Genomic DNA, 18,419 nt, shown 5'->3' on the forward strand with positions numbered 1-18,419 from the left:
GAGGCAGATAGATGGAGTAGCTAGATGCTAATTCGAAAGAAATATTTTCCAGTAAACTGATGCTGTTTTTTCCCAGAAAATCTGGTACTGAGAGTACAGAGTGTGTAAAATTTTTAAGGTGGAACACTGTCACTTTCAACTGTCTTTGCTGCTTTGCCTGTGTGTCTCTGTGTTTCTGTTTGTTTGTGTAAGAGTAGTGGAACATGGCTAGAGATGGATAAGGGAAAAAGGATAGTTGAATTACACTGGTTGCAATTTTTATTCCTCTCTCATTTCCTCTTTGTTGTGTCGTGGTTCTCAGCCTGACTCGTGCAGTTCATGTGTGAGCCCATTTTCAGACAAAGGCCTCTTGGTTGTTGCCGTTGTTGATCTTGAGACAGATCTTGGGGTCGTCCTCCCGTTCCCGTTTTTCCTTGCGCAGCTGCTTGCCAAAACAGAGCAGGTAGCCAGGGAGGCAGAAGCCCAGCATGCTGAGACCCAGCAGGCCCACATTTACCTGCACAAAGCACACAACATGGTCAGCAGAGTACACACATTCATTCATTCATTCATCTTCTACCGCTTATCCGAACTACCTCGGGTCACAGTGAGCCTGTGCCTATCTCAGGCGTCATCGGGCATCAAGGCAGGATACACCCTGGACGGAGTGCCAACCCATCGCAGGGCACACACACACACACACACACACAATCACAATCACACACTAGGGACAATTTTCCAGAGATGCCAATCAACCTACCATGCATGTCTTTGGACCGGGGGAGGAAACCGGAGTACCCGGAGGAAACCCCCGAGGCACGGGGAGAACATGCAAACTCCACACACACAAGGTGGAGGCGGGAATCGAACCCCGACCCTGGAGGTGTGAGGCGAACGTGGCTAACCACTAAGCCACCGTGCCCCCGAGAACACACATTACTGTTCTGAATTCATTGTGGATGTGGCTAGATTTCTAACATAAACAACAACAGAACAAGGTCACAATCAGGAATGCCTTTAGTATTCCCAAGGCACAATAATTAAACTACATTATATTCCCAGAGCACTATATTAACAAAGAGCTATAGTCTTAGAGCACTATATACATCAACAACAAAAAAATCAAGTGATTTGACAAATTTGGTATAAATTATATAATGGAATATTAAGGGTATATAGGATTAAGAGTGAAAATGGCACTTTCGGAAGTTGGGCTGTTTCCCATAAAATGTCATTAAGGCAACATAGAGCTCTTGAAATAAATGGTTATGTCTTAAATCTATCAAGAGGGAACACAATGCTGTATGTCTCTCCTGGGACGTAAGGAGCTAGCTGCCGGTCTGAGTAGATTATATATTACCTTGCTATAATTAACCTCAGGAAAAAATCAGTATATGAAGACACTGGCAAAAATAAACAACTAAAGAACTAAATGGGACAGAGTGTGTAAATGATGTTTAATTAATATTTTTTAAAAATATAATTCTCACCCTCTGAGGAGTCATTGACTTACCTTCCTCATGCTACATAACTACACATTTTTCCAATTAGTATTATTGTATTTTCTGAATATTTCATGAACATTATGTAATATTAAGATTAATAACATTGAACATCAAGCCTTGAGTTTAAAATAATAAACAATAGTGCTAATTAATATTGTGGTTATAGCTGTTTATTGGAACATGACTATAGTCACGTGTGTGTGTGTGTGTGTGTGTGTGTGTGTGTGTGTGTTTGCTGTAGTCCTCACCCAGAGAGGATCTCCCTTTAAAGGGCCCATCATGACCATGAAGAGAGGCTGCTGCAGAAGAGCAAAAAGAGCGCTGATCAAAGACTGCAGTCCTGTCAAACTGCCAAACTGAGAGGAGGGGTACCTGAAGACCGGATAATACATAATTTGATAAGTCATAATCTGTTTTCAAGTCCACAAATGTGCTAAGGTACATATCAGCACTAATGTACTCACACAGCAGCATATAGGCCTCCTACAGCAGAATGGATAAAACCTCTCACAATGGTGTGCAATATAAAGGAGAAAATCTAAGGAGAGAGCAAGAGTATCATCTTCAGATTAGACATTACATAAAACCAGCTCCATATCCTGAGTGTGTGTGACGTTTCTGTTTCCTAAAATGGTTCCTGTAACGAATAAATAATGCATGCAAGAACAGTCAGTTCCTAGATATGGGAATAAAAGAACAAATTCGTCCACAAGGGGTCACTAAAATACTATACAACTCCTATAGAAACAGCTGCAATGACTGAGCTGCTTTGCACTCACTTCCTTTCTTATGGATGTGTGGTGCAGGCTGTGAACTATGAGGTAAATGCTGAATATAGTGCAGTTTACCTGTAGAGAAAGGCTGGGGATAAGGCAGGTAAATCCGAAGCCCACTAGCAGCAGGTTTGTGAAAATAAAGGCTCTGGTGGCATTGCTGATTTGCTGGATCTGCCTATCACGCTTCTTTGGCTGGGTGGGGTCTCTGAGAACAAGAGAGAAATACAGATATACTGATTATAGTAAAGCATCAAGGTGCAGCTACATATCTCAGTGTCTGCCACAGTTCATGGATTATGCAAAACATATATGTGACAAGATATCATCCAAATATGTTGGAGATTATTTCTGTCAAGCTTTTAAAATATTTAAATATTTGCGTTTACATTTATGGCATTTTGTAGATGCCCCTATCCAGAGGGACTAACATTTTTCTCCGACAGCTGAGCAATTGAGGGCCTTGCTCAGGGGTTCAGCAGTGACAGCTTTGTGGTCCTAGGATTATGAAATCACAATCTTTCAATCAGTAGTCTTAACTACTGAGATACCACTTTCCAACTATGGTACCATTTAAATAATGAAACAGAGCCACAAAAACACCACTAACATTTGAATGTAGTATTGTATGATAAAGTAATCATGCATGATTTGAATTTAATCACACACTTACATGTGACATTTGATATTTGACCATTTAGAAAAAGGAAACTGCTTTATTTTGACAGAGGAAGAGTCCTTAAAGTGGCATGTTTTAAATATTATGATATAACACACACTTAAAAAAAGCCTGATATTGGATATTAGGATTCTTTCATATTACCATTCACACAATCTGTGTCCAACTTTGTCCAAATAATTTTTTTATTTTAGTTTTTATTTTAGTTTACACTGAATTACAACTTATACATTTTATTTATTTACTTTAGTCCTAAAGTGTTGGGAGTTGCTGTGCTAGTGTTTAACATAAACAAGTCACTACGCTAAGGATAGCTAATGCTATATACAAATAAACCCACCTAATTTAACTAGCAAATGAAACAGCAACATTCGAACACTCACTTGGTGATTTGTTTCTCGTTCTTGTCCTCACACTCTTTTAATCTCCAGTCCATGATGTAACCAATCACTGGAGCAGTCAAGAGGCAGAGCAGCTGTAGCACACCAAAGATAGAGGTATATGTGCTCACTGGGAAAGAAAGACAAAGAACAATACACAGTAAGCATCCAATCCGAACATCATTCATCTATGGCTGTATCAAATTTATCTTGACATGTGTGGGTGGATGGATTGTGAAGTCAAGCTGCAATACAAAGCAGAATTTCTAATCCAAGCAGGAATCCATTTGTGTTTTATATGACAATATGAATTAGCATCAAAGTTAGGAGGATGTGGAGGAGCAGGAAGACAGAGAATAAAGAATGCACATACAATTTAGCCTGCAGTCTTACCCACTTCCATCTTTTCCACTGAGAAGGCATTAGTAAGCATGAGGACACGCAGAAAAAGCAGAGAAAACACATCGAGAGGAGTTAGAGCATGAAAAAGCCAGTGGAGATAATACACCTTCTCTAAAATGAGCCACACATTAAAAATTGAAGTAGTACAGTATGTCAATTCGAAAGAAAAATTAGCTACAGTGACCTATCAAGGAAAATAGCCCAGAATTATCCAATCATGTGACACAGAACAAATGCTAGTGACTATAAAGCTGCAGTCTGTAGAGTGTAGCATTATGCTATGCATTACTTCTTCGCAAACCAAGCCAACTGTGATTCTTGCACATTCACATTACTGCACTTATTTTGAGTGTGAGTTTCCATAGAAGATGTTAGTCAATGGCATTTGATCATTAGTCAGCACTCGCTTGTGCAATCAAGTAATCTTTTTTATACACACCTCTGCTGAGGTCTCCGTCAGTAAACGACTCCAGGATGCTGTTCATGGCTCCCATATAGAAGATGAGTCGCAGCTGAGTGACACACATGGTGATGAGGCTGAGCAGGAAGATGGGGCTGAAGACACTGCGCATGAATGACTGAGCTAGAGAGAAAGGAAAAAGAAGAAATCTATTTCAGACCTTTCATCTTATCTATGAAACTAAATTCCTCACAGGTAAATTTGGAAATATGTCTTTTGAGCCTTCATCTTTGTTGGTGAAGTATAAAGCGATAATTTTTCTTATCATTTTTTCTCAGATGCACCGAATGGAAAAGTACTGCAGCTTGGTCATGTTGACCAAATGATGCTGAGGCCATACCTTGTCAAATGGCAGGAGATGGGCAGAAATGTTTAATTAATTACAGCAGCCTCTGTTCAAATGGAAAATAATTCTACAGGTGCTTGGATGGCTGTTAATGTTAATGTCTGCATAAACCTCATGGTCCATTACAAGCTGGAAAATTTATCCTGTTAATAATAAGCCAGCATTTGTGCTGTAAACCTGCATTAACCAGCAAAGGAAAACGATTTATTATCCTGGACACAGCTGTGGTGACTATTTATTGCTCAGTATTTCAGGAATTAAAAACACACACACACACACACACACACACACACACACACACACACAGAAAATAAGAGCTTTTTTTATTCTGAACCCTGCTGTAAGGCATTAGCCCTAGGATTTGATCAGTATCAGACTATCCTTTAAAAAACAATTACTGCTCACTCTCCTTCTGCCTGTCTCCCCACATCATTTGCCAGCCAGAGTTTCTTGTACTACTGTGTGAATCAATTATATGTTCCATTTAGCATGAATGAGCCAAACGTGGGACACCCATTGTGAGTTAAAGACCCTCACATTCTGTGTGTTCATCACAATTTGGACTAATCGTATTGTACAGATGTGGGTTAGTACAGCCAACGTGAACAAAACTCTCCCTCCAGCCCTGACATACTGGCTCTTAGTCTGACTCTAGTCTGAATAAAGAAACACTCAAGAGCATTATTTATGTCCATTCATTAGCTAGAGCTTGCTTGCTTACACCCCATTATGGTCTGGATCAAGATTTGAGCTGTGTGCATTAAAGGGAAAGCCATCTTAAATCACACGGACTTGGACAGCTTGCTGGCCAAAGGCTGTCTGTCTTGTCCGTCTAGACTAATGTGAGCTTGAATACGGCTGCCTGCTAGAATGAACAAGTGATTTGAAGCTTGACTGGCACTTAACACCTTTACTAACTGTTTATGTCAAGAATGAAGTCGAAAATCTGGTCTTGCATTCAGGGACACTTTAAAAAATGTTATATTAATAAATATCTTGGTGAAATATCTGAATAAAGGCACATTTATGTGCACAACTGTTCTTATGTGATTATTACACAACATATAAGATTTATAAGCCTATTTCTAAACATTTGTACCAATAGTAAGCCTAAAACTGCCCTGTTCTTATGTCAGATCATTTTGGTTCTTTCTGGACCAACAAGGAAATGGAAATAATTAACAGATAATTATCTCCAATTAGAATACAACAAATTAATAAGAAATTAGTAACAAATCATAATATATAAATGAACATTTGCCTGTACATTGTGCTTACAAAGATATTTGTTTTGTAGTGAGTAATGCTTGATAAATTTTTCAACTGCTTATGGAGTCCTGCCAACAGCAAGGTCTATATTCTCTAAGTCCATATGAATAGATATGACCCTTACACTCCTCTGTAGACTTGCACTGCACATCTAGGTCAACGGTGGACAAGCAGATCTTATTTCCATCCTGCGTGGCCAGCATTTTGGGTTGATTTTTCATAGAGTTCCCCACACTGAGTCTACGACCCACAGTGGTCACCTGCCTGTAAAACTGCTTGCCTGTGATCTTATGGTCAAAGCCCAGCCAGCTGAACTTGATCTTCACACTAATGGGAAACAAGAAGCAAGAAATTCTGAAACAACTGAATGATGAACTGACAAGAAGTATAAGTGAGCAGAAGTGGATCTGAATCTGATAAATTACTCTATCTACGTTAACAATCTTTGTAAGCTACCAGCCATAATGATCAATGGATCAAAAAGACCTTCTTTTCATTTAATGTTGATAAAACCGAGAGGGATCCGAGAGAGTTATATGGGACTTATGTTGTGCTTGCAAGAGATCACGTACGTGTAGTCCATGTCCTCTGGTCCAGGGAAGGGCTCCAGGGGCCAGTTAAAGAAGCAGTTGATGAAGACAAGGCCAGCACAGCCGGCCCAGACAAGCAGGATGGTGATAAAGGCTATGCCGAGGTCATAGATCACCTGTGAGTATAATAAATATAAAATCAAACACACACAATGTTACATTACTGTAAGGGTTTACTTGTTCTGTTGATATAATGTAATTTGTGGAATTTCTTCAAAATACCAAAAATGCTTTAATAATTATTCTTATCAACAGTTAAACATCGTATATACAATATAAAATGACAACCTGAATTGCACAGGTGTAACAGACCTTTCACAGTGTGATCTGAGGAAACAATAGGATGTGTGACAGCTGCCATGTTACATCACCCACGTTGCCTTTGGATCTTTACCTTAATGCCTGGAAAAGTGACAGCAGAAGAGGCATAGGATCCAATCATGAGTGCAATGAAAGTGGAGCGCAGATCTCCAAACATGTTAGGAAGCTGAGAAACAAACAAAAAATGGCATTAAGGGACATACAATAATGTTGATATAATAATTAAAATGTAATTTTATGTGATATAATTAAAATGTTCAGAAACTTAAAGTTCTGTAACTTTAAGCTAAGGAACTGGCTTATAACAAAATATATGGCCAAAGGAATTCATATTTTTATTTTTCAAAGAATAACATAAATTAAAATAAAAGAATAACATTATTTACATCTCCTTATAATTACATTGGAAATTGGTGTGTAAATCCACCTAATATTTTGCAGCAATTTAACAGAGCTTTTCTCAACACTTCTCTCAGAATCACACAAATCGTTCTAGATATTTAATAATCTTGAAAATGTGTAAATATTAAATCAGTGTAAGATTTGCAGAGCAACATATGAATGGATGGATGTATTTTGTAGCATATCTGACTTGGGAGAGAAATATCTATCATTGTGTGTGAGTGTGTGTGTGTTAGGGGGGTTGATAGGGAGGTCCTTATGAGCAGATAAAGGATAGAGGATAGAAGAGATGAGTACAGACTGTTCTGTACCAAACCACTGTCATGTATCCTGCAGCTAAAAGAGGAAAAGACATAGAACAGATGAAGTGTAAAAGTGTTGAAAAACAAGCTCTGATTTCTACTCGTTCTGAGAACACTTGAGAATCTAATGTACCACCATTCCAGCCAAACTAACAAACCCAGACAATGTCATAAGATGCATACCATCTCACTGTTCTTAAAGTCATGGTACTGTTTTTCCAAGAACTTCACGCCCCCATCACCCCCACAACCCAATCACACAAAAACAGCCGGCAGGCAGGAACGAAAGAGCTGACTGAAGCCCAACCCAGACGTCATTCACTGCTCTAAATAGAGGAAAGGTCATTCCCTATACAGAAAAGCCCAAAACATCAAGAAGACACAAGCAACAACAGAGACTCTCTCTCACACACACACCCCGAAGTGTCCTGTGGTCAGGACCTTACACAGGTAGCACAGACTCATACAAAACATGTCAATGACAGAGATTATTTCAACACCACCACACCAATGTTTTCCTTATTCCACAATGTCATAAGAACATTAAGAAGGATCACTGTAATAACAGTTCATTTATATTTTTATTATCTATTTCAATATGTTCGCCAATGTCCTAAATCACAACACATATATTAAAAAAAACATATATCAGATGTATCAAAACTCATGCCTTTTTTTTGTTAGATGTGCAAAACACATATAATATTGCTCTATAATATTGTAACTGGAAATTTGCCTTTTAGAAGTTTCATGCCCTGTACACCTTGCATTGCACAAGCATGGGAGGTGTGATGCAACCAAGTGGGGCAGCTTATAGCTTTAAAATAATAACTGAGTGGAGAATGTTATTTAAAATATGCTGTCAGTTCAAATAATAATAATAAAAGTATTCATTTAAAGGCAGAATGTTGTCTAACGCAGCTATGTTCCAAGAAAACGTGATCTAAGGGGACAGTTGAATACAATATATCTCAATGTTAGATTTAAAACATTTTCATTGTAAAGTTATCTGAATTACCAGAGCACACAGCAAAGCTAATAATGTAAATAGGACAAAGGAAAAACTGGTTTGTGTATCTGGCTAGAAAAATAAAGTCTTCTGTGGAGCTCAGATTAAAAATGACTTGTTTGGTACTCACTTAATGTCTCTGATATTTTTCGGGTTAGTCTGAAAGCTGAAGCATACATGTTCATGAAATTTGTCACCATGTTTAACACGAGAAACGCACTCCTCAATTAGGTTACTTTTTCATTTAACAGAGAATTATTAAATTCATAAACATTATATCATGCCGCTCTTTGGAGTTGTCTCAGCTGTAGCGGTTTGCTATATTTGTAAAATGTGTAAAAATGTGGGGAAAAAAGAATACAAATTTGTGTATTTAAAATCTCAAATATGTAGACAATATTGGATCACTTGCATTCTGGAAATCAAACACGCTAATGCGCATTAAAATGTAAAGCACTTGCTCATCAGCGCTGTCAAAAAAATGTACAGATGGCATAAGAAAAAAATCAAAGCTCATGATGAAAAACAAAACCCTAGAAATAAATTTTCCAGCTTGTATAAAAGTAATTTCAGTGCCTGCCCACTCTACTCCCTTTGTACCAAACACAACTGTACAGCAAAGTGCAGTTTCTTTTAGACTTCCACTTGAACGGGGGGGTATTTTTTAGAGCAGAAGAGTATGAATCATAGACACAAAACAGTATTGTGGCTCTCACGCTTACCACAGACGGCCGAGAACTACAAAATGGGAAATGAAATGAACACAGAAATGGAAGAAACTGGTATGAACTGAACTGAATCAAATCATAAAACAAAATGTTATCACAACAGCCTCATGTGTATGTGCTAATAGCACAGAGTAGTATATACAAAAGCACAGCAGACCAAGAAAAGGTGGTCCAAACATCATCAGTGTGCACCCGATAACCCAAAGTGACTGAGCAAATCAACATGACCTTCAGATATGTACCAGTCTGTCTGAGCAGATGATAGAAACACCATCTCTGATAAACAGCGCCCTGTTTACAGGCTGTTCTCAGTTTTGGCATGTGTGCGTGTGTGTGTGTATGTGTGTATGTCTGGAACTATTATTAATCATCCAGCTCTATCTTGCTTCATCTGCCAACACTGCTCTCTCTCTTAAGCCCGACCCACCCTGTTGCATTAATCTCTCTTCCTCACTCCAGATCCAAACCGGTTTTGTGAACCAAATCTGCATGTGAACCAACATGACCACCGACTACTAAAACTTCCTTTCAGACTGACTCTCAAACAGGGATGATTGTGCATAGTGGAAGAAGATTTGTCATAGGGCTCCATAGTCTAGATGCTATAATGGGTCTCTTACCTAGTCGATGAGGAAGAAAGGAGGGAATTTAGTGAAATTGCAAGAAAAGATCCAGGCAAAGTAGGGCGAGTCCATAATTCCGGATATATCTGAGTCAGTTTTAATAGAACAAGCCAAGGGTATTAGGTGAGGATTACATACTTAGACACCCTCCTCCTCCTCCTCCTCACTTGCTTATGCCAGTTAGTAGGCCTTGTGCTGAGTAAGCAAATAGAAACCCAGAGGGAGAATGAAATGTACAGAGATTAAGGGGAAAACAGGATGAATGAGCAAAAGTATGGGGAAATAACTAAAGATTAAAATTATTATATGTATTTATATTTATTCTAGTAAGTTTTTTAGTCCTAAGTTTCCTAATTTGAGCAATAAAATCATTTCACTCATTAGGTAACTACAGAAAATTTAGGTACGAATCTCAGTTCATCCGTGATTACAATATACAAATCACATGGAACAATCACAATCACAAAAAACAAGGAAGCTCCAGTACAGAAAATGTAATAAGAAAGAAATAAATTCCTGCTGAGCCTTCAGACTCTGATCAGCTGTGTAAAGTCAACAGTTATTTCAAGTAGCAAAGGGTGTTCTTACTAGAAGCCAGCAGCTGCAACAACTAAAATTACAAACTGCACTCTTCCATAGCAGGATCTGACATGCATTTTAGCACTTTCTTTCTTCCACCGGTCTCACACACTTCCTCTAATGTAAACAATGCAGGTATACAGCTGTAAGGCCACAAAGTATGACATAATAAAAAAAAGGCAAAAAAAAAGAAGAAGAACTGTAAAAAGACCTGTTATGGTGTCAGGTAACAAGTACATTGTGAACTTTGTGGTCTGTGTCAGTGCAAGTACAGGAAACAGCACATCTGGGCTTGTTTGTTAAAGCTCTCTTACTAGTGCTTTACAAGTTTCAGTCCAAATTCACTGTAGAAATGAAGAAAGGAAAGTTGTACTATAAGCTGAGAAAACTTTAACATTAAAAAAAATTGACTTTCATATCTAAACCTCTCAAAAACTCTACAGGATTTACATGCATGACTTCCTCAGACAGCTATGAGAATGAAACACAGCTTGGTTGTCTGTGCCATTCCTTTGGAGCAGAACTACAGGGAACACTTTGTTCATCCAAACATTAAATCATACTGATGTCTTTTTTTGGTCCTTGCTTGGAGCTTAGAGCCGATGCAGACAGCAGATAAAGCAGAGCACTGAAGAGCCTGCCTGCCACGTGAGGCTACAAAAACTAATAGCACTGAAAGAAGGGGTTTCTGTATCCCTACATAACAGTACACAGGAAACTAGAGGCTCCCTGGAGGATGTCATGTGAAATGATTGTCATATTGAAAATGAAATGAAACTAGGCATAACCCAAAAAAGTTCAAATGTATGTGCCTCTGCTTGCCTCAATCGCAGAAAAAACATTTCACCATTACAATGTGTCCATTACTCAACTCGTGTCATTTCACATTTTACAATATAAATTCAGGTTAAATTGTGACTGTAATATCTAAATTAATAAATACATATGAATGAGAAGGATTAAATCGTGATGTGAACAGGACAATAAAAAAATAAAGAAAATTTCTACACTAAATTTCTATTCTGGTAGAAATCCAATTGTAGGAAGAAACATCATCAGGACTATTTTGTTTTTCTAATCAGTGGTCTGAATAATCATGAGCTCCCGTTGTATGTCTTGCTTACATGGTGCCATAATGAAATTCAACACAGTTGAATTTACTAGGATCACTAGTACTTAGGATCAAAGCTGGTATAAATAATGGCACTTACTGTGAGGGAAGTGAAGGTCATGCACATGCCCCCGAACCCGTTCAGTGCCAGAGCAAAGAAGATCAGGACTGAGAGGTCTGCAGGGACCAGCCAGACATGGTATTAGATTAAATGATCAAACGGAGATAATGATAAGTATTTGTAGCAATGAGTATTGTTTTAAACAAGCAAGTTCATATACTTACTCCTTGGATCACTGGCTCCATGAGCCATCATGATACAGGAGATGGCAAAACTGGCACTGCAATCACAAAGAACTTAAATTAAAGGAGTTCTTACATTTGAGGAGTTTATTAGAAACATTTCTGACTTGCATACAAATAAAACCACTCAAATCACTCTATATTTCTTACCTGCCAAGCAGGCGAAGTTTCCGTGGCCCGTACTTGTCCATGATGATGCCCAGCGGGAGAGTTATGGCACTTAGAAGGAAGGAGCCGATGGTGAAGGCCAGATTTAGCATCTCATCCTGTTCTTTACAGATGGGCCAGCCATTCATTTGCAAGAACTCTTCACTTTTGTTAGCTGGGCTTACTGTGGCTCCTATACTCTCCTCAGACACATTCTGCATTGTATTGTTGCCTAAAGAAATACAAAAAGTGATCAAACCAAAAACCCAGCAAAACCAGACAATTATCAAATAGTCCTGTATCTTATTATAATAGTTGTGTGTTTAATAATAATTATAATTAGGTGACCACAAATTTGTCTGCTGATTTGGATTCAGAATAAACACCTTATGCTTAAACTCCTCCACCCTGTGACAATCATTGTTAAGGTCAATATGAAAGTAACGTTGTTTAGCATTTTTTTTTTTTGGACAAAGTTTTTATTCATACATTCCATTTTTCAACACACCCCTGAATACTGTTATGCATTTACCAAAAATACTGCAACTGGAACCATTGTGCTGAGACTGTTGGCCTAAGGAAGAGGCAGTTTAGTTTTTTCCTGCTTAAAGTACTTTGTGAAGTAAAGATCTGCTCTTTGTTAGTGCTCTCACTCTTTCTCTAGAGCCTTGGTGAGATAGTAGCCAGGAAACAGGCAGAAGGGTCAGGCCAAAAGGCACAGCCTCAGACCATGTAAACAACAGGCAGAAATAGAAGGACCGGTATCCTCCCTGAAACTGAAACCTAATACTTACTGTGAAATTTAGACCCATTCAGGCTCACTTGCATTCCCATGTTGTTCTTAACTGTCACCTAGCCACAATCAACTTTTGGTTGTGAAACAAGTCCTTGATAATTAATTCCATAAAGTGCATTGCAACACAATGGGACGATTCAACAGCCTTAAAAAAGTAAACGAATACAAATGTAGTGAAGTGGAGCCAAGGACGGTACCTGTTTACGCAGTGTGTGGGTGAGGGTCCTGCTTGTGCAAATGTAAAGGACAGAAAGTCTTTGTATTTTCTGAGAAAAAGACTTTTGTGACTGACAGACAAAGAAGACACGCTTGTTAAGCAAGATTGATTTAAGGCAGCAAACAGATGAAGCCTCATGAGAGTAACTGGAGAACAAACAGCAGCTGGGATTTAGTGACTCTCACTGAGTAATATAAAAGGTCTGAGGCATCAAGTCAATAGCAAAACGTGGCCTGTGTAACACTGATCAAACTCACATACAGTTCAGGGTCTGGTTTGGCACACACTATAATTTTACTTCCCTCTTTGGATAGAGATGGTAGGAAGTGAGAAAGGCTGATTATGCACTGCACGGTTTGGTTTAGCTGATCTTTGGTCTGTCACACGCTTAGACATCGTTAGAAGGATGCAACATGGCTGTTAAATCTAGATTCTTGCCTGCTATGCGGAAGGACTCACGTTATATGCTCAGTGAGGTAAACCAAGATGCTGAAAGGGGAAGGTGAAGGCTTCACATGTGACACAAGATGATCATAGTGATGAGCCAGATACAAATCCGTGCTTCTTCCAGTCATGTGAAATGTGATGAAAATCACTGACACAGTCACAGAAACTGAACACAAGCAGTTTGAGCAAAACTAACAAGACTAACAAAACTATTACAGTCATAATTTGTATGCTAAAAGATATCTAAAAGATTAATAAGGGGATGGTATGATTATTATTGGAAAATAATTAATTATTTTCTAATAACAACATAGACAACTAACAACCTTTACCATATCAATGATTAGATATTTAGCTTTGTTAAACAACTGCATATTTTATCTGTTCATCTTTAGCCTTTAATTATGCCACAAAGGACCCTGTAAATTAGAGGCTACTAAACTAAAATAATGTATTACAATGAAGAGGTAATAGAAAATTAATCTACACTTTATAACTAATCCATATCCATGTCTGAGACTAGAGAATAATGGCTGACTGGACTTTTAAATCTATTTCTATTAAAAGAACCATTAAAGAGCCACCTTTATGTGCATAAAACTAGCTATTTCTAAAAGTGTAGGCTTCAGACATAACACACTGACTTCCCTTAAACTTAACACGATTACTATTGCTATTATCTGGGTGATAAATGTGCTACTAACATCTCAGCCAAATGATGATTGGGGCAGTCTTTTTCACAAGATCAGGCAGGAAAGTGATGGCAATGCAGAAATTCTCAGTAAAGCATTTCCACGTTTTAGAACAAGAAAGCTCATTCTTAGAAGGGAGAACATGCCCAATGAGCTCATTATACATCAAGACAGAGCAACATTTTTAACAGACCTGCAAGTAGTAAAAAATTACATTATCTAAAAACAATGAAAAAAATAAATCTGAAACTAACATTTTGACAAGAAATATTGATGTATAGTTTCATTGAAATCTAAATATTTTTCAGTAAGAAATGTTCATAAATCATGAATTCAATAGGGTTTATACCGGTGAGTATTAAGCTTGTATGATATATAATGTGGGTCTTCTCTCATGTCTAAAACATGTATTTTCTCAGGAGATAAAGGAATTCTTGTTCCAGATGCACTACAAACTGGAAGCAATACTTTAAAAAAAAAAAAAAGGTGCAGTTATAGAAAACACATAATTGGCAGGAGTAAATCATTAATATTGACCACCCTGTTGATCCAGACATTTTCAGCTGCATTGAGTATCATTCCTATACTAAACTATGCCAAATAGCTTGTGCTTTATTGATGTGTTTGCTCTTTCCAGATTTGCTTTGTGGGTAAGAAAACATTATTCAGAAGACATAAATACTTTAATCCTCAGCCAACTTGTATGTTCAAGCAACTTCTATCCGTAATGTAGAATGTAAGCAAATCCAAAGCAGATGGGTGTAGAAAAGCCCTCAAGTTTAAATCCAGCCTTCTCTGCAATTACTGTTATGCAATATATATTTTGTAGACCTCTTTGGTTGTATTTTTCCTTTGAAATTGCTTTTTTTTGTGGAAAATTTTACATTATGTGACGTTCAGTCAAGCCGTGATTTATTACAGATAGCAATACTGTATCAGACTATAGAATAAGGTATAGCACTTTAAAATTATTGGAGTGATCGAAGTAGTATCGTGCAGTGAATACTGATTCATTCTGACTGATTCTCTACACTGATTAAGGTAGCTGAATGCTATAAACGTCAGCCAGGTAATGAGAATAGACTAATGTGAGCAGGCTCCTCCTCTTAAATTGCGAGTTTCTTTGTTGTCAGATCTTTATCCTGCATGTAGCATACTTGTGAGTCATGTTTATTAGCTTGTTGTTCTTACCTGGTTCTTTGCAGAGGGTAGAGTAAAAACCCTCTGATTTCAGCATGATGAGTAATGAGCCCCATCCCAGAAGTACAGCAGAGAAAAGCAGACTCTCAATCACCGCTGTCACTGCCATCCACCAGCGGCGAGAGAAAGCTGTGGCCAGTGAGGGGGCCATGTCTCTGGACGCTGTGACACTCACACACCAGCTTTAAGAGCAAATGCTTGCAGAGATTTGATTATTAAGCCTGGAAAACACAACTTGTTAAAATCAAGGGGCAGCCATGTAAACCACATCTTTTTGAACAGCATGTGTCTTTAATATATTATCCAACTAGGCAGCATAATTAATTTGTTGTCTAGTTGTTAATTAAGTTGTCAGAGACAACTTGATCATCAATGCTATATATATGTATATATACGTATATATATATACGTATATATATATATATATATATACGTATATATACATATATATAGCATTGATTGTCTCTGACTATCATATATTGTAATCTAGGAGTCATTTTTGCTCTTTGCACATGCTGTGTCACATTTCAGTTGATTGCTGTTTTGCACAATACTTTACATTACCTCATGCAACTGCTGCTCTAATACTGTGTTCATTCCAATATTTCTGTACACGCAATATTGATTGAACATACTGTATTTACACTGGTCAGTGCTGTTTTTGTTTATTGTCTTGTGTGTGGTGTCTTGTATTTTTTGTTTGCACTGTCTTTTGTCCTGCACTGTCTTTCTGTCTTGTCCTGCACTGTGTACACCAGATCACACAGATGTACATTATGTATCTAGGACAACTTACTAAGTCTTTAGCTCTGTCTTTGTTTTATGTAGCACCACGATCCTGGAGAAACGTCTCATTTCATTGTGTACTGTAACAGCTATATATGTTTGAAATAACAATAAAAGCTTCTTGACTTGACTTTTGACAAATATAATTATTATACAGGCATAATTTGGTATTCACTTGAAATGAGTCATGTTCAATCCCGATCTCAAATACCTAGAAAGTATCATGTCAGTAATATTTGATCTATGTGCTATTAGAAGAAAACTTATTGTTTTAAGTGCTGTTACGTGATGAAACTTTAACACTGTTTGGTCTAGTTTAGGAAAGTACATATCCAGCTAATGTACTAATATAAATAATGTATAATATTCATAAAGCTTAATTAAAAGTAAAAATGGGAAAAACATCTGAATCCTTTAACAGCTTGTGTTTGGTGCCATGGTCATATTTTTCTCCCTGAAATTTCACCTCTTTTGCTTAATATTATCAGTATATGCCTATTAATGTTCACTTATTTTATATGTGTGGTATATTGTGGTTAAAACCTCGCCGTTTTTCTGTCCATCTGTCTCTTTGTTCCATTTCTATACAAAAACAACTCTCATAAACTGAGCCCTAAAAACATGCTGTAGATTAGCTCCGCCCATTAACGCGCCTAAGCGCGATTTGATTGGATGGTGATTTTTCCTGCTTCTTTCCTATTGGCTAAAGAAGAATCCTTTAGCAATAGAAGCTCCATGTGAGATTGAGATCAAGCCGGTTTGAACCAGCGCGGCGCGAGACTACACTGATTTTTCTTTGTGCTCGTGTGCAATTATTAATAATATGGTGATCATTATTGTCCGTTTTATTAGGTTTGACCTGATTTTAAAATGCGTACATAGGTATATATTGTGCATCCGTAGGGGTGAATTAGTGTTATAATAATATAGCGCTTTATTTGCATCACTTGTAAAATCGTGTGCGTGCGTTTTCTCCCCCAAAAATAAAACAAAAAATAACAACAAAAACCCAAAAAACCTCGATTGCGTTGCGGGTTTAAATGCGGTGTTCTGCGGAAATGTTCAGCTCTGAAACTGGTCTGAACTGGACAGAGTAATGTGCAAACCCCCCACCACCACCAACACCACCACCTTGTGTATGCAATGAATAGCTGTTTGCAGAGGATGATGGACTCACTGCACTTCCTGCTTTCAGCACTCTACAGTCCTTTGTTGGCTTTGTATTACTGTTATTCCACAGAAACACTCACGACTAAACGTCTTGCTCATGTACCACAGGTTGTCATGTTCATGCTTCCATCATAACATTTTCTCCAGCCCTGTTTTAAGGATCTCTTTCTACCATCACAGTGAATGTAGTTTATCTCTTACAGTGCTTTAAAACCAACAAATCGACAGAAAACATACAGCAAAACATATATACATGCATGCTTTTGAATCTATTTATTGATGGTTGTGTGTTTATATATATTAGCTTTTTTATTTACATGGCTTATTATAGAGGGATCATTTTTACCTTGTATACAATGTTGCAGCACAGGATTCAACACGATACACAATTTTCACAACCTTACACATGATATATATGTGTCTTACCAAGCTGTCATCAGCAGCATCATATAATAAAACTAAACCCTTCTGCTATGTTGATCATCTGTTCTCTTAAACAAGGATGCTCAGCCCTGCAGTCTGGGCTATAATACAAATTAAAAAAAATGCTAACACTTTGCAATTTCTTTTTTTCTTTATATCGAATTTATATTTTATTTCTTTATATTATTTTTTTCTTGTGCTAGAAAACAATAAAACTATGATCCTGGATGTGTTGTCTATAACACAGTCTATAAGCATTAGTTAGTTACAATACTATAACTTACTGCAGAGCATCCTTATAATAAACAAAAATCATACCTGATTATCAGTGTTCTTCACCAAAATCCTGCTTTTTTTTCCCGACCTGCAGCACTGATGTATGAGTAAATGTTAAGATGTAGCTATTTTTTTGGCTTCTTTGCATTCATACATTTTCTAACATCAGAGGTTCCTGTTTTTATATTGCACCGCTTGCTACATAAACAAGACAACTTCCCGATTGGCTGTGCGCTGAGCTAGAGCTGAACGCGAGCCAATCACGAGCGAGCACTCATGAATATGTATAAGCTTTCTCTGCGTCCCATATAAAAGAGAATTCTGTCCAGCAGTTGTGTTTTAAGGTTGTAAATGAAAACTCTCTGATGTATAAAGTTGTGGAACATGTTGTTTGTTTCACTGTCCTTGTTTTATAGCCCTGTAGTACATACAGTGCTTCAGAAGAAAGATTTTCTCTTTGGATCTATATGCAAATTAAGCTGTTGACAATAACTACAAAATAAT

At 37.6% G+C, this 18,419-nt stretch overlaps 1 protein-coding gene across 1 annotated transcript; it reads right to left on the reverse strand.

Annotated features, from left to right (window-relative positions):
* Window positions 1-235: 235 nt before the first annotated feature.
* On the reverse strand, window positions 236-18,103 carry slc43a2a (solute carrier family 43 member 2a). The gene is made up of 14 exons (XM_060888851.1): window positions 17,958-18,103; window positions 15,252-15,481; window positions 11,912-12,140; window positions 11,744-11,799; window positions 11,559-11,635; window positions 6,778-6,870; window positions 6,366-6,499; window positions 5,918-6,120; window positions 4,158-4,301; window positions 3,320-3,446; window positions 2,333-2,465; window positions 1,949-2,022; window positions 1,733-1,856; window positions 236-496 (listed from the first exon to the last, which is right to left on the reverse strand). Exons 2-14 carry the CDS (start codon window positions 15,409-15,411, stop codon window positions 335-337), a joined length of 1,716 nt encoding a protein of 571 aa, XP_060744834.1. The 5' UTR covers window positions 15,412-15,481; window positions 17,958-18,103; the 3' UTR covers window positions 236-334.
* Between the last annotated feature and the right edge of the window lie 316 nt (window positions 18,104-18,419).

Source organism: Tachysurus vachellii, chromosome 15 (genome assembly GCF_030014155.1).
Source record: "Tachysurus vachellii isolate PV-2020 chromosome 15, HZAU_Pvac_v1, whole genome shotgun sequence".
Classification (NCBI taxonomy): Eukaryota; Metazoa; Chordata; class Actinopteri; order Siluriformes; family Bagridae; genus Tachysurus; species Tachysurus vachellii.

What these genes read in the sequence shown, in the direction of transcription:
- slc43a2a (XM_060888851.1), bottom strand. Translation starts at nt 15,411, where the DNA reads ATGGCCCCCTCACTGGCCACAGCTTTCTCTCGCCGCTGGTGGATGGCA. An exon ending in TCACTTTTCCAGGCATTAAG is followed by an intron (nt 6,500 to 6,777) that starts GTAAAGATCCAA and finishes TTATACTCACAG; the next exon opens with GTGATCTATGACCTCGGCAT. An exon ending in GTGCAAGTCTACAGAGGAGT is followed by an intron (nt 4,302 to 5,917) that starts GTAAGGGTCATA and finishes CTTTCTCTCTAG; the next exon opens with CTCAGTCATTCATGCGCAGT.